Source organism: Leptosomus discolor, chromosome 6 (assembly GCF_034619465.1).
Source record: "Leptosomus discolor isolate bLepDis1 chromosome 6, bLepDis1.hap2, whole genome shotgun sequence".
Taxonomy (NCBI): domain Eukaryota; kingdom Metazoa; phylum Chordata; class Aves; order Leptosomiformes; family Leptosomidae; genus Leptosomus; species Leptosomus discolor.
In genome coordinates, this window is record NC_141396.1 from 66,574,809 (window position 1) to 66,598,750 (window position 23,942).

The 23,942-nt window shown below is 53.4% G+C and overlaps 1 protein-coding gene across 1 annotated transcript in view; it reads right to left on the reverse strand.

The window, feature by feature from the left end:
• Nucleotides 1–23,942, reverse strand: part of CCDC12 (coiled-coil domain containing 12) — a 42,941-nt gene that overhangs the window by 12,326 nt on the left and 6,673 nt on the right. The window contains exon 2 of the mRNA XM_086466816.1: nucleotides 3,368–3,438. Coding sequence (XP_086322942.1) covers nucleotides 3,368–3,438 — 71 coding nt within the window. The remainder of the gene's footprint in view (nucleotides 1–3,367; nucleotides 3,439–23,942) is intronic.

Sequence of the window (23,942 nt, forward strand, 5' to 3'; positions counted from 1 at the left end):
GGCAAAAAAGGAAAAGAAGGGGGCAAAAAAGGAAAAGAAGGGGGCAAAAAAGGAAAAGAAGGGGGCAAAAAAGGAAAAGAAGGGGGGAAAAAAGAAAAGAAGGGGGGAAAAAGGAAAAGAAGGGGGGAAAAAATGATGAAAAAAATAAGGGAGGGGGTGGGGAGATTTGAGTCGATCAGAAAAAAACCAACAGGAAGCTGCCAAAAAGCGTGTTGTCACTTCGGCAGCGAGAAAATATTAGTAAAGGCAGCGCCCGGCGGTTCTGTCCTTCCGGCAGGGTCTGAAGGACGGTCTCGGGCACGGGCTGGCGCAGGGGGTGCAGCTGCAGGGACGGAGGAGGAACCGGCCTGGAGCGAAAGCCTGGGGTGCTGCCCAGTTTTTGGGGTGGTTAGCGCACCTCAACCCTGCGTCCAGGCCACAGGCTTATTCATTGAACCACTCGGTTTTCCCCTCCCCACGTCGTGCTCTGGGTGGTTTTCAGCTTGAGAGAGCAGCGCAGTTGGCGGGACGTGTGTTTGGGGCGTGAAAGATAAAAATAAGAAAGAAGGGGGGAAAAAAAAAAGAAGAGAAGGGGGGAAAAAAAAAAGAAGAGAAGGGGGGAAAAAAAAAAGAGAAAGGAGGAAAAAAAAAGAAGAGAAGGGGGGGAAAAAAAGAAGAGAAGGGGGAAAAAAAAAAGAAGAGAAGGGGGGAAAAAAAAAAGAAGAGAAGGGGGGAAAAAAAGAAGAGAAAGGAGGAAAAAAAAAGAAGAGAAGGGGGGGAAAAAAAGAAGAGAAGGGGGGAAAAAAAGAAGAGAAGGGGGGGAAAAAAGAAGAGAAGGGGGGGAAAAAAAGAAGAGAAGGGGGGGAAAAAAAGAAGAGAAGGGGGGGAAAAAAAGAAGAGAAGGGGGAAAAAAGAAGAGAAGGGGGGAAAAAAGAAGAGAAGGGGGGAAAAAAGAAGAGAAGGGGGGAAAAAAAGAAGAGAAGGGGGGAAAAAAGAAGAGAAGGGGGGAAAAAAGAAGAGAAGGGGGAAAAAAAGAAGAGAAGGGGGAAAAAAAGAAGAGAAGGGGGAAAAAAAGAAGAGAGGGGGGGAAAAAAAGGAAGAGAAGGGGGGAAAAAAAGAAGAGAAGGGGGGAAAAAAAAGAAGAGAAGGGGGGGAAAAAAAGAAGAGAAGGGGGGGAAAAAAAGAAGAGAAGGGGGAAAAAAAGAAGAGAAGGGGGAAAAAAAAGAAGAGAAGGGGGAAAAAAAAGAAGAGAAGAGGGGAAAAAAAGAAGAGAAGGGGGGGAAAAAAAGAAGAGAAGGGGGAAAAAAAGAAGAGAAGGGGGAAAAAAAGAAGAGAAGGGGGAAAAAAAGAAGAGAAGAGGGGAAAAAAAGAAGAGAAGAGGGGGAAAAAAAGAAGAGAAGGGGGGGAAAAAAAGAAGAGAAGGGGGGGAAAAAAAAAAAAGAGGGAGGGGTTGGCAGGGAAGGCAGATCTCCGTTAGCAGGACCCCTCGTTTCTCAAATTTGGGGTGAACCCCAGCGGATGGTCTCAGCTCACCTTGTGCCACCAGCCAACAGGGCACCAGTGCACAGCAGTTCCCTTTTGAAAAAGGCTGAGAAAGTTCAGCTCCACCGCTGGGAAATAAAAACCCTACGTCAAAAATCAACCGATTGGCTCACCAGCCTTCTCGATCGCGTTAAAAACGCCCCTCCCGTTCCAGCGACGGCAAAAAGGACGTTCAACGAGCGAAGCAAAAGCTAAAAAAAAAAAAAAACACCTCGGCCAAATGCGTGATTCGAACATTTCCTGCAGGGCAGATCTTGCTCTCATTTGCCTTGCAAAGTTGCACTTGGATCCTGACAAAACACGCCGCGGTTGGATGGGCGGACAAAGAGCTACAGACTCGATCTGGAAAGCAAACTTTTCACCCCAAAAGCTGCCTCCCCAGAGGCATTTCTCTCCACGTGTTTCAGGAGGAGCCCTGCGCCCACATCTGCGGGGAGTTTCATGCATCAGTACAAAGCTGGCTGGACACGGGAGCTCCTACTCAACACTTTTGCTCTCCACGTATAAACAACCTCGGGGAAGTTCCAAGGGCATCACCCACAGGCAGGGGAAGGCTTTTTGCTGAACCTGCCACAAGATGAGAGCTCAGAACAAGTGGCCGTGGAAAAAGTGATTTACCAGCTTGATCAGTGAAAAAAAACAACCCCACATCGCCTCTGACAACCGCTGCTGAGCAGCCTGGAGCGTGAGCAGCAGCCGTCCCCAGCCTGAAAGTCAGTCGGAGTAGGAAAAGGGAAAAAAAAAAAATGATTATTTTTTCACAGACTGAGCAGAGCAATTCAGAATTCCAGTTCGGGAGCAGCAGCGCATCGCTGCCAGCCCAACACCGCCAGCTCCAGGCCTGCTGCTCCTCCTCGGGGGGCCACCGCACGCCGCAGCGCCTCGCCACGCAGCGTATCGAGTGGCAGGGCTGGAAAACGAGAGCTGTTTATTCATTATTCATCATCCCCTCCAAGATCTCCAGCTCCCGTTTCAGCGTCAGCCCATACCTCGTACCTTTTCCGGCCCAAAACCCAACCGCGGCGCCCTACGAAGTCCAGCCTGGGTTCTCAAGAAGCACTCCCTGCCCCAAATCCAGGCGGGCGGTTCTCAAGAAAGGCTGAATTTTCTGCCAGGAGTTATTCTCAAGAAGCAGCGAGGATTTTGGCTCGGCTTTCTCAGCAGAGCTCATGTGCTCATCTGCAGCAGCGTCCCTGATGCACACCTCCCACAGAGGAGGTTTCTAGCCGGTAAAGCGATGAGAAAAGGTCACGTCCCGTATCTTCAAACCAAACTTTACCCCCCCCCGCCCCGTCGTTTCCCAAGGAGACCTGACGGCGTTTTTACCGGCAGGAAACCAACTGCACCGTCAGCTGGTCCTGCCAGGAGTGACACCCTGCCTCGGTTAGTTTTGTGCTCACATTTTCCAGTGACAAAAGAGAACGGCGGTGGGCCACGGTTAAACAGCCACGTGGACCCTGCGGGCCTCCGTTCACAGGGAAAGAAAAAAAGAAAAACCCAAACCAACCCATAATCTGCACTTCAAATGACACACGTGCGGGGGACAGGGCTGCAGCGACGGCTGCTGAATTCAAGGGAGCCTAAAGCAAGGCAGCCTCAACGCTCCCGACACCTCTGATGGCACCCCCTCCCCGCTGCCACCCCCCAGAAACGCTGCAAGTCAGCCCCAGGCTCTCCCTCTTTATTCCCCCCCCTCTATTCCGAGCTCATTTACAGCAGGAGATCAAATTCACGTTGAAAGAAAAAAAAATAAATCGCCCGTTAGAAGCCCAGGGAAGACCCTAATTAGCAAATAGGAGAGCACAGCCCGAACGACACACACAAGAGAGAATAAATAAATAATTACTTGTGCTTGACCGTCTCCTCTTCCTCATCTTCTCTGAGCCGCTTGTTCTCACGTTCGCCGCTGTCCTTATTCTGAAAGAAGGAGAAGTCGATCTGTCAGGCCTCGGCCTCTCCAGAAACACCAGAGAGCAAACAGCGGCCCCGAAAACCCTCCCGGAGGGCACAGAGCCAACGGCAAGGCGCAGTCCAAACCGACTGTTTTTAACTTACGACACCTTTAAACTAAGCCCCTTTTCCTTTTTCTCCCTGCAGTATCCCGCACGACAAGCAAACGGAAGAACAGGCCAGGGAAATGTAATTTTCCCCGCGGAGGCGATCCCGCCGCTCAGCGCCGACATCCCCCTTACGGCTGGCAACCGCGCCAAGTCAGAGCGCGACCGGCGAGCGGCGGTCGGTAACGGAGCTCAGAAACCTCGTCCCGTGGTGGAATCAGCGCCTCGCCGCGAACGGGCGAGCGAAAGGAGACCGGGGCGCTGAGCAAGGCAGGGGACAGCCGGCGGCCGCGGCCGCCGTCGGGGCCCCTGAGGTTAAATCCCGCGCTCCCGGATCCAGAAGAAAGGACGGCTGGGTTTGCGTGGGTGGAAGGGAGCTACAGGCAGAGAGAAGCGGTAACAAAAGTTCCGGAGGCGAGCGAGCCGGCGCAGCGGATCCCCTGCTTCGCGCCGGTCCCTCTTCTTCCTCCCAAGTAATCATTTCGGACGTTTCGGGGAGGGGCAAAACGAGCGACCAGCACAACAAAGGGTCTCATTTCAGCTCCAGAAACACCGCGCGGCGACATGCATCCAATTCCTCTTTACCAGGGTGCGTTACAGTGTCGTAAAGAGGCTCATTTCGCAGCATCCAGGCACTGGCACTAACAGCTTAGGAGTCGAGTCACCAATTCTATTTATCACCCAGGCAGACGCAGGTATCGGGCGTTAACGATAACGAGCCGGAAAGGGGGTGGTTTGGTTCTCACACCCGTTAAACCGATTGCATTCAACCGCCCAACAAAGCACAAACCACCTCTGCCCTCGCTCTGCGGAGCGTATCGTTACAGCGAACGCACGACGTCCTCGGAAGCTGTTGCTTTGCTCATCGAGCTCCCCCATCATCCCCCAAAGGAAAAGCAAAACGTGGCAGCTCTGGCTGACGGGAGATTAAGGTTTTGTTTCCTTCAGCGTGGCCGGTTCCAGGAGGAGCCTCACCCAAGGTACCCGGTGAGAAATACACAGCATTGGTAGCGTCTGGCTGTGATTCACGTTGCCACGAGCGCCCGGGGGCTGTTGTGCCAACGTTCATCTACCTTTCAACAGCAACAGCTCAGAGACCAGAGAAACCATGTTCAAGAGACGTCCTTTCATCGCACCACAAAGGTTACCGGCCCTTTCTGCCCAATTCAAAGAGATCAAGTCCTTTGGGTCAGTTCTCTTCAAAGTATTTTTTCAACCCTGAAACAGGTTCACATCTTGCTTTGGAAAACTGCTTTGAAAAACTGGTTACAACCAGGACACGACCAATATGAATTTCAGATCAGAAATGACTTCGATTGGGTACTTGCTGGCTTAAAAGCTTCGCTGGAGAGTCCAGACATCTAACAGCCAACTTCGGGACACCAGAATTATTTACCAGCTACAATTATTCCTACCCTCTGAAAGGGCCAGAAAGGTTTCCCTAGTGTTTCCCTTGCTTACCACGTGTATCTCGACTATACAAACTTTTAAAACTCCATTCTGCGACCCGGGTTAAAAATTAAGATTGCACGGACACAGGGAGACGCGCCAGTAAACAGCTCAGTTTGGTTCAGGCTCAACCGTGACCGGACTCGTTCAGGTTCAGCTCCTGACCAAAGGGCAGGAAAAATGGTCCTGTCTTTCCAGAAAGAAAGAAAACAACAACAACAATCACTCCTGAATATTTAGACCAGTTTCAAGTCCCCGTTTGCAATTTTAAGTCCATAGTAACCCTGTGATACGTGCACAGACATTTCTTGGTCAACAAAGACCGCGAGCTCGGCTGGGCGAGCGCGCGTGCAGCCCGCTGTAACTTGCGGGTGTGAGCTTGGTGCCAGGTAATATTTAGCCACCCTTCAGCCCACGGGATTGACGGGGTGGGCAGTACCTTCTTCCACTCTTCGGTCCTTTCCCATTCCTTTCACCTCTTCACACTTCCAGCACACAGACCCTGCATTCCCCTCGTCCTTCCTAGAATTTCATCCAGGAGGGTTACAAGCAGGTTCAGAAACCCTCAAGAGCTATTTGGCCAAAATATTCCCATCAAGCCGTGGCCGTTCTTCCCACCTCAAGCCTCGCTCGTTGCAGCGCCCCAAATCTTTCTTGTCGCCTTACGCCGAAATAATTTGATCTTGAAATCCTACCGCTCTCCTCGAGCTTGCCCCAAACCCCCAATTCCAATTTATTCCCGCTACAACCCAAATATTTTTCTGAAGTCTCGGTGCTATTCCCAGGAAAATGGAGCACTCCACCAGCAAGCGCAACAAGTCCTGTAGTGCCTTCAACCAGGGACTTTTTTTCTCTGCTACAGCTCTCCCCGCAGCACCTCGTGGGACGGCGCGGAGCAGGCACGCTGCCCTTCGGCAACACGAGAACCGGTGCGAGAGTCTCCCCGGGGATGTTCTGAGCGGGGAAAGGACGAGATATGGTCCCTCCTGTACTTCAGCAGAAGGGACGGGAGGATGACAAGGATGGCAGCACAGTTCAAGGAGACGGCGTAACGGCACGTAACCATTTCCAGCCCGTTCACCACCATAAATTGCGCTCCCTGCCATCGCCCGCCGCCGGCCAGGATCCACCAGGCAGCTCAGCGTGCCAGCGGAACACAAACGAGGCCCGAAGCGGATACCCGAAGTCAGGCTTCCCCACCCCCAGCAAGAGAAATTCACGCTGGTTCCCTGTTTGCAAAACGGTCTGTAAACAACATTTGGGTTGCGTGAGCGGCGTGACGAAAACCCCCGGCCACGGGGCAGAGGCGACACGTGGCGAAGAGGCCACAAAGCTCCAGCAGCGCCGGGAACGCTCGCGGCTCTGCAAAACGGCAGCTCGTCACCACAAAACAACCAAAAGGGGGGTCTGAAGCGGCGTTCGATGGACGCCGCAGAGGAGGATCGCTGCTCCTCTTCTGATTGCCGAGCTCTTCGCTCGCATTTCCAGCCAGGCCGGCTGCCTCCCCGCTCCTGACCACGAGGGCTTCCCGGGCTGCCTTCAAGCGCTTGAATTCTCAAAAAAAAAAAAAAAAGAAAAAAAAAAGGCGAAGCTGTGAGATGACAGAGGCTGACTCTGGATGCTGCACGGAGGGAGCAGTCGCGGGTTTCGAAATCTAGGTCTAAACTGCAGCTTTCTCGCTGGTTTTTCCGCTGGAGGGGGCAGCAAGCGGGGTGCACGGCCAGCAGCACTCAGCCAGGCTTTGGAGAAGATCCCTCCTCTGCTTTCCACGCTGTCTCACCCAAAACGCTGGGGTTTCCCGCTGTGTAACAAAGCTGAACTTATAATTACTTCAGCAGAAAGAGGTAATTAAAGTGTCTTCAGCCTTAGAGACTGACTGTGCACAACAGCAGCAGGACACGGAGGGGAAAGGGCTGATTCGGTGCTCGCAGCAGCTCGATCGGTTAGATCCGCTACCAGATTTAATTGAATTTATTCCCCATCATCACCGTCGTATTTTCTAAAAGCGTGGGGATATTCCTAGGAAAAAAAAATTCTGTTAGATCCCCCCCGAGATCATTCCTCCTCCATGAAAACCAGAGATTCCCCCCACGGCTTGGCAACACCCCCGGCTTTGGCTAGCGTTGGGAAAGCTTTACCACAGCGAGCTTCACCCGCAGCCCCTGCGCTCCCCAGGCTCAGAGCATGCCCTCAAATGGCATTCAAAACGTGCTGCCCTTTAGTTTGAAATAACACAACCAAATTCTTCAGGGAATACCGACCAGGAATCCCTGGGGTATCTGCAGGGAGCTGCGGTCTCGCTGAAACGCCGTCCGACGCCGGGCGCGCTCACCCGCTCCAGCGCGACAGCAGGCGGAGCAGCTCATCAAATTAACCTGCGAATTAACCCAAAGCCTCCTTGTTCACGTCAGGTGGCCTGAGCGTAGCTGAGAGACGGTGGGACCGAGCGAGCCTTTTGTAAGGAGGCAGAAAAGGGGGAAAGAACGTTCCCTTGATATCCTGCTGGGTGCAGAAGCGGATGAACCGGCCGGCCTCGCGACGGGGGTTTGCGACCCACCTCTCCCTCCTCCTGCGCACAAACGGCCGCACGAACGCGGAGGAGCTTCCTTCTCCCAGAACCCAAAACCACGCGCAAGGCACGGGGCGTGCGGCGAGGAGGCCGTGCCTCCTCGGGAGCGAGGGGTTGTAGGAAGGCAGATCCCATCACCGTGACTGTTTGTGGATTCGGAGACGGCCTCTCCAACACGCAACTGATCTTAAAGCTCCACGTTTCACCGCTGCCCCATCTCCCTCCTCTTCCTCCTCTGCCCATACTGGATTTATCCAACCCCTCGGGACTTCGACACAGCGGCAACGTCTTGGGGTTCTCCGCTTTGCTCTGAATTTCTGTGTTAAGATCTGCCCCTTCGAGTATTTCTGTTCCACAGTTGTGTCACAACTTTCATTTCTTAACTCAGGAAAGGAAGTATTCCTCCCCCAAAACAGCGCTGGCCCTAATTTCTGGTTCATCCTTCAAGCGTTTTAAGGCTTTTCCCTTCGCTTGCTGGTGGTCACTTCCCACAGGCGCACAGCAGCAACTCAACTCTCACTGCTTTTCGGTTCAGCTTCATTTTCTCACGTTTCAGACCCGAACGCCACAAAGGGAGCCGAAAATAACCCCGCTGCCGTTCCACTCTCGCTCTAGCGAGGTGTTTATTATTAGCTGTAAGTCACACGACTGGAGACACACACACACACACACACAAGTCTACAAGGCGGCTCACCAACTGCCTGCAAACAAAGTCCTTCCCACCCTTCAGTCTCTGGAAGGAGACACCCCGAAGACAAACTCCCAACACGAAAAAGCTTGCTCGCTTGCAGCCTCCTTTTCATTTGCAGGCGTCGCCACTGGCAGCCCTCGGCTTGTAGCTACCAACACGAAGGCTTTTGCTCCACAGACTCCCCCTCTTCACAAAGAGGTCCGAGGTGAAGAGCGTCTAATCCACTGCCTGTTCAAGGCGTAAAGCCCAGAAGATTCGCCTCAGGTTGTTCAAAGAAGGGTGTCAGCTGCCTCTTCCCAACGCCCGCAAGGCCCGTGGCCATGAGTTAATAGCTTGTGCTCAACAGGGGAACTGGATGATGCCTCCAAGGTTCAGAACCTGGGTCCTGCAAACCTGGGATGTAAACCACGTTACGCAGCCAGCATTAATGGCATTCGTTTGCTTTCCTCCTGGCCAGCACCAGGCAGAGAGAAGGACGTATCTAACAGCTCACTATCCAGATGGACAGTGGCAGCTCCATAAAAACACGCCGTAAGCGTGGCCGAGCATTTACACGTAGCAGGAGGACAGCAAAGAAGGTGGCTTCTGGGTCATTACTAGGCAGAGGAGTCCACCTCCTGTCACCACCCACAGCCCTGCCAGGCCGAAGCTGTTATTTCCCTGCTGAAGAACAACCGGATTTTATTGAGGTCCCGTGGCAAAATACCAGGCTCCTCCAGCGTTTTGGGGAAAGCACCGGATTTCACGTTCTACCACTTCCCGGACTTCAGGCAGGTGGTATCACAAAGCAGGAGGGAAGCCTTGATAATCAGCGGAGAGGAATGCGGTCGAGGAAGGCGTTTTATCACCCCCTCTCCCGGCACGCAGCTGAACTTTGCCTATGAAATCACAAAACACGAGGAGGCTTCTTTTACCTGCAGCAAAGCAAACTCTCCTACCCATCACGCGCTCCGCGGCGCGCGGAGCAGGTCTTGGCTACCTGCGAGAACCATCTGCTCTGGGGAATACAACGTTTTTGAGGACTATGAAACTTTTCCCTGGGTTTCAGCACATTATTGTGATTTTTTTCCCCTCGCTGGTAGGAGCCTGCCCAGCTATCCGGTGCCTTCCACCGTAACAACAAGGGGAGCAGCTCACTCTGCATCGCATTCAAACACTGAAGGGATGTTTAAAGCGCCTCGCCTGACTTTTTAAATGCCTCTGATCCGGAAAGGCTCAGCCAGTTCTCCCTACGCCGTGGCAAACCGCAGCCGAGCAAAGCGTTTTTTCCCAAGAAAAGGGAAAGGAGGCGGAGGAGCCGCTCCTTCCTTTGGCAGCTTCGCCCAAAGCCCGCGCGATGCTCCACTTCGTTTCCAGTTGTTGGTTCCTGCCAAAGAGCGTTTCAAAGGGCGCAAACACTCGCCCGCTCCGATCGAGGACACTCCTCGAATCTTTTTGATAAACCACCCAGATGAACGTGGCTCGCTCCTCCAACCCTCCCCCCCCCATCCCTGACTTTTTAAGATGTCTCCCAACGGACCACGTGAACCAGGACAAGACGGAGGGGACGTCACCCCTCACCCGATACCCGAACCCAAGAACCTGCATCCTTCTCAACGCCGCGGGTTTCCCAGACATGAACCCATTTTACGGATAAACCCTGTAGTTTCGCCCCCGCAGGTGCTCAGAGCACCCTGCATCCCCTTTTTGGCTCGGAAGGGCTCACACTGGACACCAACGGACGACGAGCGCTACTCGGACCTCACCAGCCTTCCGACTCCGAGTCAGCTGTCATTAAGCCAGCCGAAAATGGACCGGTATTTCCAAACGCCGAATGGAAATACTGGGCGCACAGGCCCCCAAAAGCAGCACTTCTGCCAGACGACGAGTCCTCGCCGACAGCTATTCAGCTATCGGTTACCCACTTCAGAGCTGTCATTTTTAACCAGCACCTTGTGCGACTGCTAACCCTTCACTAAATCGAATCTACATGACAAATAAGACCCTCCCTTTTGCTCACTCTTAGGTAAAAGAATTGCAAATCAGGCTTTCCATCACGCCGCTCGGCACCAACAGCGGTCGAACTGGCTTCCCCCAAGTCACCCCTCTCGCCTTTATTTTTAAATAGTGGTGGTTTATTAGCACTTTTCCAGTCCTTTGGAATTTATCCAGTATTCAGAAAAAGATGTAAATCCCAACGCAGCGGGCTAACAATCTCTTCGGCTGATTATTTTTGGATTCCTAGGTGCAAATTACCTACAACTGCTGATTTTAAGTGTTTTTGCTAGATGTCTAATATCCTCTCATCACCGCTGGTCTGGAAAGCAGCTCATCATTCTCATATGACACAAGTGTGTCACTTAACTCCTTCCCAAAAACATCTTATCAACTGAACCTGATATTTGTTTCCTTCTCTCTTCTCCACCGTCTTTTAAAAATCTCTGTCTGAAGAACGGCTTCTCCCTCTCATCAGGGTTGGCCTCTACCCAAAGTTACAATAACCAAACTGCCGTGTTTTGGTATCTGCCTAAACCTTCCAACGTGTATTTCCGTGCCTCCCCAGCTTTAGCAGAGCGGCTCTTTCAAATCCCACCGGCTACTTAGCTGGCCCATATTAAATGCAACCCAGCCCCAGCGAGACAGCCCCTGGCAACCCCTAAAAGTCAACAAAATGACCCGACAGCTTCTCCTCTTCCCGTGAACTAATACCAACTTTTTCCCCCTCGGGGATTGACCAAAATACTAAAGATCTCCTTATCTTTTATTTAAGGTTTAAAGGATGGTCGCGTTACCAGTCAAGTGCTTCTTTGGCACAAATAACTGTCTCTTTCTGAGGAGTCTGGAATAGGTCAGTGCTGGAACAAAGCAAGTTTGGTCTCCCGAGCTGTTCTCTGCCAGCTGAGCTGTAGCTGCTCCTATTGCCACTCACCAGCTGCCGAGAGCCAGCCCCGGCGAGCCCGGGCAAGGCGAAGCACTAGCGGTCAAACCAGCAAGAAGAGCAGCCCGTACAACAGCCCGTCCCCACAGCTCTGACAACCGGGAAGCTCCCAGGTCATGTAATCCGATTTTCTGCCCCACACAAGTGGACAACTTCATCCAGGTAACGAGCATTCGTCTTGTTTGGTGGTTATGTTCACCACTGGCCTCGGTATTTCTCTGCACGGTGGCCAGGTCGGCTACGAGGTGAGGACAGACTGACAGCGCCTTGCTCCGAGCGCGGCACGTACCCGTGCTTTTTGCTTCCCGCTCGGCCAGGAGTTAAGCTTAGGTGTCCTTGACGTCTGGCTGTGCAGCCCTGCTCCCACCTCGCTGCTCTTTCGAGATGTTTCATGCCAGAACGCAAAAAGCCAAGTCATGAAACGTCACCGAGCGGCTGAATTAAAGCAGCAGCATTAAGCAACAAAGCCGTGTTTTAAAACCGATGGAGTTTCAATTCTCTAAATAGCCAAAAAAAAAAAAAAAAAAAAAAAAAGGAAAGGATCTCGGGATAAAATTTTACAGTAAGAAGTTCTGAATGTAAGAAGCATCCACCGGTATTTTTCAAAAGCTGTTTGGACTCCATTTGCTCATAGCAGCCCTTGAGGTAATTGTGCAAAACCATGATTTTTAACAGCCGGAGCTTTTGTGTCCCTGCTGCTTATTTCTTATTGAAGTCCTAATCCTGGTTCAGAGTCATAGCTGGTTACTATGGAAATGGTTAAATCGGAGCCCGAACAGCGTGACTTCCCGTAAGAAACAAACACAAGGAACAAAACTGCCTCTGAAAATGAAACACCTTGGTTTACGTCCCTGCCTCCAAAAAAATAACCTCGCATTTCCAAAAGGAAAGGTACTTCTAATAATACCCTTTTTTTAATAATTGGGGTGTTTATATAGCAAACAAGTATTTCTTCCCTTCAAATAACCCAAAATGACTGCTAAGCGGCTGCGCTTTGCCGGTTTAAATGCACGTATTATCAGGATTTCAGAACCTGCGCCTTTGCGCCGCAAACGCTGCTGTTCAGGGGCAAGGACTGGAGAATGTTTCTGGCAGCAAGTTGCTGTCCCCTGGTGAAATTAGTGACACAGGTAATTCCCCCCCGAGATCAGAGCTACAAACTGTTTGTTGAAGAAAATTGCGGATGTGAAAACACACGAGTTTCAATTCGACGGGGACAGCGTGGGGGGGAAGAAACAAGCACTTCTGAGCAGGAAGAGCGAGACGTTTCAAAGCCAAAACACTTTTTCAGGCAACAAAGAGCTGGAAAAGCCACGAATGAGCTTCTCCATCCCGACACAGTAGAAAAGTCACGAACTCCCTTCCATGTAGGACACCGTCAAGGCAAAAACCTCAGCACAGACCAAGAGCACTGGGGGAAGGTGGCTGAACCCCCAGTCTACTGGTTCCCTCCCCAGCCCAACAGACTACCAAAGAGCGCCGTTTCCCGCCAAATTTCCTTGGCATCACCCGTTTTGGATAAATTCTTACCACTCTTCTCCAAGCCCTGAATAAGACTGAAGATGACATTTCATTCCCCATCCTCACCCCCGCGTTTCTCACGACGCTGATCCGATCAGGTCGGCGCGGTTCGCGTCGGCGCGAGACGCTGCCCCAACGTCGTTACCGATTCTGGTAACGATGGGTAAGGGCGTGGATTGGTGTTACCTGCCTGAGGCGGTCACCAGAGGTGCTCCTGGTGGTCACCGGAGGTGCTCCTGGTGGTCACCGGAGGTGCTCTGCCCCTGCCCTCAAACCTGGCGTGTATGACAAGTCCTCTCTCCCAGTCCCTGGGCCAAGCACCTCCCGTAACCCTCCCTACGAACGCAAAACTTCACGGGAACTCGCTCCCCGCAGCCAAGCCGCGGCCCCGGTGTGAAGCCACGGCACGCCACGTCCCACCGCGACCCTTCGGTGGGAGGCAGCGGGGAGCCCCGCCGCGCCGGCAGGGAAAGGGAGACTGGATGGAGCTGCCGATTTGCAAAAGCACCGAATAATTAACGTTGGAGAGGTGAAGCGGCGCTTTTTGGAGGTCTGAGTCTAAAACCGTTTCCCCAAAGGACATCTGCACCACCAGAGCCGCTGCCTTAAATAGAGCAAATGCCCATCAGCTTAACTCCTAGTCTGCAAAGGTGCAGCAGGACCATCCATCCTGGAAATGGCAGAGCAACTCCTTTTGGAGACGGGCAGTAAATCACCACTCCCTAACCCCCACGAATACGAGTGCTGGGATGAGCTTGGAAAGCTTTACGGGTCCTGCAGGCTGCGTTCAGGGCGCCGGCACGATCGAGAAGATACAGCCAGTCCTTCTGGACAGGCAGCGCTGGCAAAGCAAAGCATTACAGCTTGTTCTACCCACGACAAAACGTCTTTCTTTGAATCTGCCAGGTTAATGTGCTCGCAAGAACCATCCCGCCCGCCAATAAAAGCCGTTGATTTACAGGACGCCACACTCAGGAATCAGCTGAGTCTCTACCAAAAAAGGGGTTTTAACTCAAAGAATTCAGTCTGTTTGCGCCGAGGAGCAGTGTGCCTGCTTTAACCCCCGTCACAGCTTCACTAAAATCGCATCATTCTTTTCTACCACCCAGGAAAAAAATAAATAATAACTTTAAGAAAACCACCCGTTAGTCACATTCAAGCTGAGAAGGCACCGCTGCAGGCAGGGACAATGTTCCAGTTATCTTCTTGTTCTGGGTGGGAGGGAAGAGAGGGGCCAGGCTGGTTGGGTTTGAGAGGCATTTCAGTGAGTTAATATGTCACTTCGGTTGCTCTCGGATAAAAGCAGAAACAAAACCAAACGCTACACATGGGCAGTTCCATTTCTCCAAGGAAGAAAGAAAAAAAAAAAAAAAGGGGGGGAAAAAAATGAGCAAGACTACAACCAGGTTTGTGTAGAAAGGTCAAAGGTTTGCTGCAGCCAAGAAGCTCCACACATGAATCCTCCCAATCTCATACTTTCATCCATTAAAAATAAATAAATAAATAAATGAGATAAACTACCGCGAGTTTCACCAATGTAAATCACAGCTTCGCACGCGCTAATTAAGCGGTGCTGCTCAGGCGCAAGACAAACCTAACTCTGCATTTTTGGAGCTGATGATTAACCTATTTTCTGGAGGTCTCTTTTTTTTTTTTTTTCCCACCCCCTTCATAAATTAAACAAAAAAGCCCGTTGAAAAGCAACGCCAGCTGGCCATGCGGCAACACGGCCGCCGCTCCCCAGTGCCCCTTTCCTTTGCCTTTTTGCATCCAACGTTTTGTTCTTCCCAGGCAGAAAGATGCTGGGGAAACTCGCACATGGATGGAGATCACCAGGCCCATCCCGTCTTTGTAGGTATTATAAATTATTTGCTTGGAGAATACGAGGGAACTAAACTTGAAGAGAAAATTCCTCTATAACTAACAGCAACGTTATGTCCGTGCAGCGAAAGGATGGCCCAGCAACACACCCCCATTCATTCAGGCTTTTTACAACACGCATTATTTCAGCAACGAGATTTTTAATTTCCCCATCCGTGAAATTGGGATGGTTCAAAGCCACCCGAGGGGGACGTCGTGCGGCTAAACGAACGCGCAGGCCTGGCAAATAACTCAACAATTTCATAGCTGGTGCAACCCAGGTATTTGCAGTCCAGCCCTGAGGTAATTGGGCGTCACAGGGAGGCACGGCGTTCGCAGCGGCAGTTTTCTCTTTTCTGTGATTCACACAAGGTCGTGGCCACAGGGGACTCTCGAAACGTGCAGCAAACCGGCCGGGGAACAAAATGCTTAATTGAAAAACTAAATAGCTCCTGGCAGAAATGCGGACACAAAGGGCTCCTTTGAACCTTTCCTTCCCCGTGCGCCGCAATCCTCCGCCAGGCTGCGGTGGGTTATGGAATCGTTTAGGTTGGGAAGGACCTTTAAGTGCATCAAGCCCAACCGTTAACCCAGCACTGCCGAGCCCACCACTAAACCCTGTCCCTCAGCGCCACGTCTACACGTCCTTTAAACACCTCCAGGGGTGGTGACTCAACCCCTGCCCTGGGCAGCCTGCTCCAGGGCCTGACAACCCTTCTGGTGAAGACATTTTTCCTGATGTCCAACCTAAACCTCTCCTGGGGCAACCTGAGGCCGTTACTTTTGTCCTGTCACTTGTCACCCGGGAGCAGAGACCGACCCCCACCTCGCCACAACCTCCCTTCAGGCACCTGCAGAGCGATGAGGTCTCCCCTCAGCCTCCTCTTCTCCAGACTAAACACCCCCAGGTCCCTCAGCCGCTCCTCATAGACCTGTTCTCCAGACCCTTCACCAGCTCCGCTGCCCTTCTCTGGACACACTCCAGCACCTCCATGTCCTTCTTGCAGCGAGGGGCCCAAAACTGCACCCAGCATTCGAGGGGCGGCCTCACCCATGCCCAGCACGGGGGGACAATCACCTCCCTGCTCCTGTTGGCCACCCCATGGCTGATATGCAACTATTTCTCTCCTTCTGATGGCAGGAGAGGGGCTGTGCCGCGTCCCCCGCGGCCACCACCAAGCACCTGCTGAGCCTCAGCTAACATTTCAGGCCTGGGCTGAAAATTCAGTTCAGGGCCTCATGGTTTTTTGGATAAGGAACAAATATTTTCACTCAAACTTCTTATCTTTAGCTCATCGAACTGGGCGACAACCAAGGTCTCTGCCTGGTGCTGGGACCCCAAGCCCTGACCTGCTTCAGCCTTGTTTTATAGCAAAACAGCGTAATATTCACTTCTGCAGAAAGCCTGAAACACTGTCACGGGTCAGGGGCTCAAACCAGGGCAAACATCCAGAAGAAGATGGTATAAAGTGCTCAACAGCTGAGCTTTGCGTTATTTTTTTCAAAAGGCACTGAATATGAGCGGTCCCCTGTATTGGTGTGTCTCCGATTTATTTTTAAAAGAGTCTGGCAACCTTTACGAGTGTTTAATTGCTCCTTCACACACCAGAAACCCCTGCAGCACCGTTGCAGGACACCAACAATTCAGATGATGGAGCCAGCAGCAAATATGGCCCCAAGCAAACAGCTTGGAAATTCAGCGTTAAGTAGTGGGAAATGGGGAACGTAAAGTAGACAGAGAGAGCACCAAGGGCTCTTTGACAAGAGGTCAGCCAGAACCTCGGCTACTCCTCTTGTTGGGAAACTGCCTGGAGAAAGGCTGGATTCCCCAGCGCTGCCAGGGGACAGAGCTGCAGGTACCTCCGGGGAAGAGCATCGTGGTCCGAGTGCTCCCACGGTGATGTCCCCGTGGGAAAGGAAGTGGCAGTGCCTCACCGTATGCAGCGGGATGAGCTCGGATGGACCCACAGGACGCACGCCACGGCTCCACCAAGTGTGGTTTTCCCCATAGTCAGGTCTAATTTCCACCTCTCCGCAACAGGCAGAGAAGGAGAATAACGTTGTTTTGTGGGGGAGGGAAAACAAGCCCGGCACGTTCCCTCAAAACAAAAGCGCCCAACGCAGCTTTTTGCCGGCCTCGTCTCCAAATCCCTCAAGAGGCCACAACCCACGAGAAAGCACAGGGGAAGGGAGAAAAGCTCCTCTCCCACCTGCACCAAAGCGCGAGGCCGCAGCGGGGAAGAGGCGCGCAGGGATTCCCAAACCCAAGCGCAGCCCGATGAACACTCAAATCATGCAGAACAAAACGTTTTACCCATCCATCTGGCTCTACGACCGTGCTGCTGAGGAACCCCGACCGCACCACACTCGATGCGTTTTGCTGACGAGCTCGATTATGTCACTCTCTCACCACCATCTTCTGGAGAGGCGAGAGTTAGAGATTGAAAAGCTTTTGTGGCACTAATTGCTGCTGGTTGCAGGACGGGAGGGATTCCCCCAGCTTCCCCAGCAGCTCTGCGGATCCCCGCCTGACTCCGAGCAGGTCATCAACCTCCGTGCTGCGCTTTATCCATCCACGAACGACGGCGAGACCGGCCGCCCCCCCCCCGCCCCTCCGAGAGCTGGGGGTCCGGAGCCACGTCAGAGCAATGCAGGTGGGTGCAGGGAAGAAGAGCAAGTTTGGGGGGAGTCCAGCGTCTCCCAGGGGTGCACCGCATCGCTCTCAAGCGCCTTTCAAAGTCATTAAATCCATTATCCCGGAAGCCTCCGTGCCAGCGCCGTGTGGCGCGACTCAAAATAATCCCACCACGTTCCACGATTTATACCCGGGTGCTGGCTGTCACGGGCTTAAAAATAAATATATCTCACCCAACGTCCCAGCCTGCCAGCCCCAGCCCCGGCTCGGCGAGGAGCCTTCCTTCAGGGCGGCCTCGCCGGCCCCCAGCCTGTCCCATCGAAGGTGGCCATGGCGGAGTGCCCCCCGCCCCCCTGCGTCCCCATCCTCCGTCCATCCCCGCCAGCCGCACCTTCCCACCGCTGGCCCTCGCCTCGCCTCGTGGGAAACCACTTCAAGGACTTGCCCTCCCACAGAAATTCAACCAAACCGACCAAACCCAGGAAAACAAACAAACAAAAAAAGATTAAAAAAAAATAAATAAATAAAAGCAGCCAGTTTGCTTCCTGAACCAGTTCATGGTGGGGTCAGACACATGCCAGCACAGGCAGCTACGGGCAGGACGCGGCCACAGTAGGAGCCACTCCGATGGGTGTAAAAGGTGGTTAAACTCCAGCCTACAGCCACGGTTTCGCGGCTGCACCAAAGCCAGCGCCTAAACGAAGGTGCGGCCCGTCCTCCTCCCCACCCCGCTGCTCGCCAGGTCTCCCCGGGAACCAGATCCAGGAATCAAAGCGGAGAGAAACCCAGCGTTTCCTTTTTCCTGCTGGGTTAGTTGTCACCTGGCTGGGGTTGTTTTCACCTCAGCTCACCGGAGGGAGGGCAGAGAGAGCAGGAAAAGCAGGACCACTCGCTTCCCCGGTAGCGTCGGCTTCTGTCTGCACGGCAGCACCTTGGGAACTAGAGCCGAAGCGAAATGACTTGTGTTTTTCTGGCTCCCTTGCGTAAAAGCTGTCAAACGGCGCGTGGAGGAGGCAGCTGTGGCTGTCACTGGGAATAAGCAGACGTGAATTTGAGTCTTGACGATAACCACCAGCTTTGCGCATCCTTAAGGGAAACGGAGGGACCCTACAGAAGGGAGCACAGCTCCTCGCTTCCCAGGCCCGTCGGCAGCCACGTCGCTGCTCGCTGCAAGGCTTTGCTTCCCACCTCTCGCCTGTGCTGTGGACGGCGCTGCCTTCAGGAATGACACATCGTCACAACGCCTCTGCTCCCAGACCTTGCTTCCCAGCCTTGCCTAACCACGCGGTCACAAAAGGTTTCCAGAGGTTAAGGAAAAAAAAAAACAAATAAACAAAAAAAAAACCCCAGATCACACTTCACGCTGGCCGCAGGACAAACAAAACGAGCGTTCAAGAAGATATTGCTTTTCAGGTTTTACTATCAACAGGTTTCCCATCGAGCAACGCAACGCCCGAGCCTGCCTGGCCAAGGACCTCGCTGCTGCGGGCACCAAGAGACACCCAGGATCTCCAAGAGACACCCAGGATCTCCAAGAGACACCCAGGATCTCCAAGAGACACCCAGGATCTCCAAGAGACACCCAGGATCTCCAAGAGACACCCAGGATCTCCAAGAGACACCCAGGATCTCCAAGAGACACCCAGGATCTCCAAGAGACACCCAGGATCTCCAAGAGACACCCAGGATCTCCAAGAGACACCCAGGATCTCCAAGAGACACCCAGGATCTCCAAGAGACACCCAGGATCTCCAAGAGACACCCAGGATCTCCAAGAGACACCCAGGATCTCCAAGAGACACCCAGGATCTCCAGCCAAGGACCTCGCTGCCACAGGCACCAAGAGGCACCAACACCCAAGATCTCCAGCCAAGGACCTCGCTGCCACAGGCACCAAGAAACACCCAAAATCTCCAGCAAACTCCTGACGCGAATTAACGCCCGAGCCCCCTTGACCCCCACCTTCCCCGTCGCTCCAGGGATGCCCAAGCCCCACCACCGCACACCCTGGCGCGCACCCACACGGCTCTGGAAACCCCTCTCGTCTCAAAGTCCAACGGTGACGGGGTGGCATCGCCGAGAAGCGCCTCAAGGCACATTTCCCAAGGTTAGATGCCCGACCGCTCCTGGCCACCCACCGCGCGGGTATTCGTGCCTCGCTGGTGGAAGCGCAATCATTTTGTCTGCAGGCTTCCACCTCCAGCCAGCTGAGCACCGCTGCGATCGTTTATTACTTTCCTAATAAAGCCTGACTAGAAATGAAGCCTTTGTAGCCCTAAGTGTGCGTTTTATTCTCGCTGCAATAACTTTACAACGCTCTGTTTCCACAGCAACTGTGTTCTCAGCCGCTCCGCGCTTTGCTTTCGGGAACGCGCGGCTGCTTCGCTCCGCCAAAAAGAAAAAAGAAAAAAAAAAAAAAACCCCAACGCTGAGGACAGCAGCAAGCCAAGCTGCCGGACCACACACCGGTCTTCAGCTGGAGAGACGCTCCGGTCAGAGTCCCCCGGTGGACTGACTCTCCGGGAGAGTCAGGAAAACGGGCAGAAAGGCTCCTCGGCCGCCGCAACGGCAGGAAAACGCGGCGCAGCGCTACGCCGCGAAGGAAACGAGCAGCGCCGTGGCCTTCCTCCCCCTCCTACCTCTCTTGCCAGCACGGGCAGGCGTGGAGGAGCAGGGAAGCGAGCTGGCTGCAGAGCAAAAGCAACGTTAAACAAAAGGTTGGGCTGCGGCCAAAGCTGGTTCCCCCCCCGCCCCGACGTGGGGTACGACACAGCCGCGAAAGCCTTAGCGTCGGCGCGGGGGTGAGGAGCAAAGACCCTTCCTCCCCGCCCAAACCCAGCCTAAAGGTCGGGCGGCCTCGGAGGGAAGGGTCCTGCTTTTTTTTTTTTTTTTTTTGCCTCGTTTTGAGGCTTTTTTTGGCCAAGAGAGCAGGAGAAACAGGTACGCGGCTGTTATGCTAGAAGGCTCAAGGCGCCGAAAGGCATCGCCCCTGCTCCAGCATCTCCCGCACGATGAGCTCCGCCTTGGTTTTGCCAAGGGTTTGGAAAACGAGCTACAACCACACCAGATATCCTGTTTTAAAAGGAGAACACCCAGGTCTTCTACTGGGCAACGACTTAGGGGTGGATCCTGTTATTCAACCACGTCAGTCAAACGCTGTCCCAGGATGTAACAGCGGCAAAGCCAAGTGCAAAAGGAAAGGGAAAGCCTGGGCGCCCAGAACGCGCCCGCACAGTGAGGTCTGGCCACGATTGTACACGCTGAATACTACCTCCACAGCAAACACCTTCCTCCACGCAATCTCTCCTCCCTAAGTGACCGAAAAAGTCCCACACCACCCACCTCGCGAGGGAAGAAACCGAGGGAAGGCTGCAAGGAAGGAGAAGGTGGAACCCGAACGCAGGGACTCCTATATATCTCTCTGTGCGCTTATATTAGGCAGGCCATACCGAAATACGTGTCTACAACAAGCCTTTCCACAGAGGCCAACAGCACAACCATCTGCTTTACTCCCTTGGAAATTCAAACACTACAGACAAAGGATGCTTAATAAGCTGCTTTATCCTCTGCCGTGCCGGTTTCACAGCATTTCGTCTCGTTATTTGCTTTATTTATTATTCTCTCGTATTTTTTTTTTCACGCCTAGATACAAGGGAACACTTTTGGAGGGCTCTCCTTCAGCCGATCTGACAGAGAACCTGAGCAAGCAGCACCAAGGCATCCGCCTTGTGCCTCTTTTCGGTGCCCCCAACGCTTACCTCGGCACAAAATCCCCAGCAACCTGGGGTTTTCCAGCACAAGTGAAGCTACAACCCAGGGCCGGCTTCTCCCCAGACCCACGGGCATCCCTGTTGTTTACCTCCGTGCCTCGTTTCGCCCGAAGCGACGGGAATAACCCGAAGCTGCCACATTTTCGGCACGAAGCCACCTGCGTCCCGGGAGACGCGGGAACGACGGCAAAGCCAAAGGAGGAGAAGAGCAGCGTGCCTCGGCGTACGGGCTGCACGGGCTCAACCAGCCTGCGTTAGCCACCAGGAACGGGTGAAATCTGGGCGTTTACAGAGCAGAGTTTCTTATTTCAGCTCAGCCCTGACTTTCAGCAAACGATCTTTGGCCTTAGGTGCTTCACACCACCTTCCCCACCAGCCTGGATCACCCCTTCAAGGTGCTTCACTGCCTCCCATCACACTACTAAAGGCCATTTGGTTTTTGCTTGTTCACAACGTCCCTCGTAGCTCCCCTAAATCCGCTCAGGAACGCGTCTGCTGCGTCGATCAGCTTTTGGATCCGCGTTTCGGCACCGCGTTCGCAGCTTAAGGAGCGTGTCTGAAAGTTCACACAGACGCTACGCTTCCCTGTCGGCATTTGTATTCCAAATTACTTTCTTCCAGATGAAAATACATTACCCTTGAAACGTTCCCGCTCGGCACGAGGCAGCGTGAGGAGCGGCTGATTTGCATTTGCCGTATCTGCGGAACCAAGGGCACGAGGAAAACAAACGTCGAGCCCCAGCTCAGGGAGACAAAAAGATGCTGCGAGCCCTCCAAGGAGACCGATCCAAATCTGAATAAAGGAAAAGCTTCTCAAAGCTTCAAAAACAGAATCGGAAAGGGAATCAAACACTTGCACGGAAGGAAAAGCTTCAAACTGACCTTTTAACTACACAAAACACCTTCTTGAATTTTACCACAATTACAAAGCCAACGAGCTCAGGACCACAGTGACGTTCAAGAAGCGATGCCGAGTGAATTCCCGCAGGGATTGCCGTAGGTTCAGACCTGCTTTGCTACAGGTTTGACTCCTGGCTGTGTTCTCCCAGGTCCAACAAAGCAGGAGCTCCGATTTCCACATTTTCCACGGTTAAACTTCCCAACAGATCTCCCAAACGGACTCCCCGACAGCTGAGCTCACACTGAACCTTTCAGTAGGGTGGTAAAGAACCAAAATTCTCCCATATCCAACCTTTTTTCCTGAAGTTTACAGGGGCCTTGGAGCTACAGAGCGCCCACCCTCCGCCCCTCCAGCGTCAAACCAGTCAACGGGGCCAGCAGCGAGGGAGGAGAGACACAATCCTCAAGCCCTGCAACAGGGTTTCTCTGTTGAAAGCTAAAAAGCCACCTACAGCGGGTAATTTAAATAACCTAAAGAACATGCGGTTACAGAGACGGGTTTATCCACTGGAAGGTTGAACGAGACTTCCCCAACGGAGAGCTCGGATCAGCCGTACCCCCTCTCGCTACCACAACTCATCCCTCTGGCTCCGCGTTACCCTTCGGAGCTCCCGCTCCTTCGAGGGACGCTGGCAGCGACGGATGACAAGAGGCTTCGTGGGAATCATCGTTTCCACGGAGCCCCTTCAAAAGCTCCAGCAGAAAGGCAGCCCCGCCGGCCCAGCGGTAGATTAAAGGAGCCGGGGGTTTAGCGCCGTCTAGGTCGGGTTGAAAAGGAGGGCTTAATCTTTTTTTTTTTTTTTTTTTTTATGGGTACAGATGAAAAGAGAAAAATTATGTAAAAACCCTCTGTCCCTTACCACGGCGATGCAAAAGTCAGTCAAGATTAACGAGCACCCAGAAAAATCAGATCTCTCAACCTTGCTGCTGGTTTCTCCCAGGGAAGTTAACCCTCCACGTACAAGATGCGCCCCCGACCGGGTTTATTACACCACAGAGGGTTCATACCAAACAAACAAAAAAAAAAAAAAAAAAAAAAGAAGGAAAACATCCAGCAGGGTCTTTTCAAAGATTTTGCCTCCAAATGCCGACTTCTGCCGGGGCTGACGAGGTGGCAACGGTGCCTGCGGGCGACGCCAAAAAAGCAATACGGAAAAGAGGGTCCAAGTCAAGGTGGTTCTGCCTCAAACATCTGCTCGTACCAGCCTTGGCCTCGGGAACAGCACCCAAACCCCCCCCAGGAGCGACCCCGACAGCGCAGAAGCCAAGGGCCAGCACGTGCGTGGGGGAGGGACAGGGAGGCGACGGAGAGAAAAGGACGTCGGGGCTCGCACGGGACCGGCGCTGAGGACGCGTGGGCTTTCTCACGCCCAGATGGCACCACAAGCTTCTCTCCCTTCTCTTTAGTCAGCCCAACGTGCTTTTCCGTCTCCCCACGCGTCACCCCTTCCCACCTCGAGCACGCTGGGCTGTCCGTGCCGAACCGCCGAGCCTCAGGCAGGACCCAGCAGCCCCTCAAAGAGCCGGGCGAAAGAGAAAACGGCGGCTACGCGCGTCTTCCCGGCCCCGACGCTGCCGCCCTCCCGTCTCCAACCTACCGCCACCCAACCCCTCCCCACACGCGGCGTCACTCCGCCTTTACAGGGGCCACAGGCTGAATTTTAGAAATGAGGGGGGGGAATCACCCCCAACCCCTAGAAACCGGCAGGGAAAGGGCAGGGAGCTCCTCTGAACACCTGCACAGCATTTGGCGTACGACAGCCTGGCCCGGCGCGTCGTAAATCCCCCTGCTCGCGGTCTCACAAAGCCAAATTTGGGAAATCCGAACGCCCTCCTCTCGTCACCCACAGCGGCAACGCGCCACGGCCCCCTCGCACCACCGTGACGTGTCTCCTCCCATTTCACCAGCAGCCACGCACACAAGAGGATTTCGACAGCTGGATCAAAGGAGGAGGCCCAGGTTACACGCGGCGTCCGAGGCGATAGTGCCTCTGCTCGGATATCGCCTGCTAAAAATAAGTAGCTGTGGGAAAGGCGCTTTGCTCCTTGCAA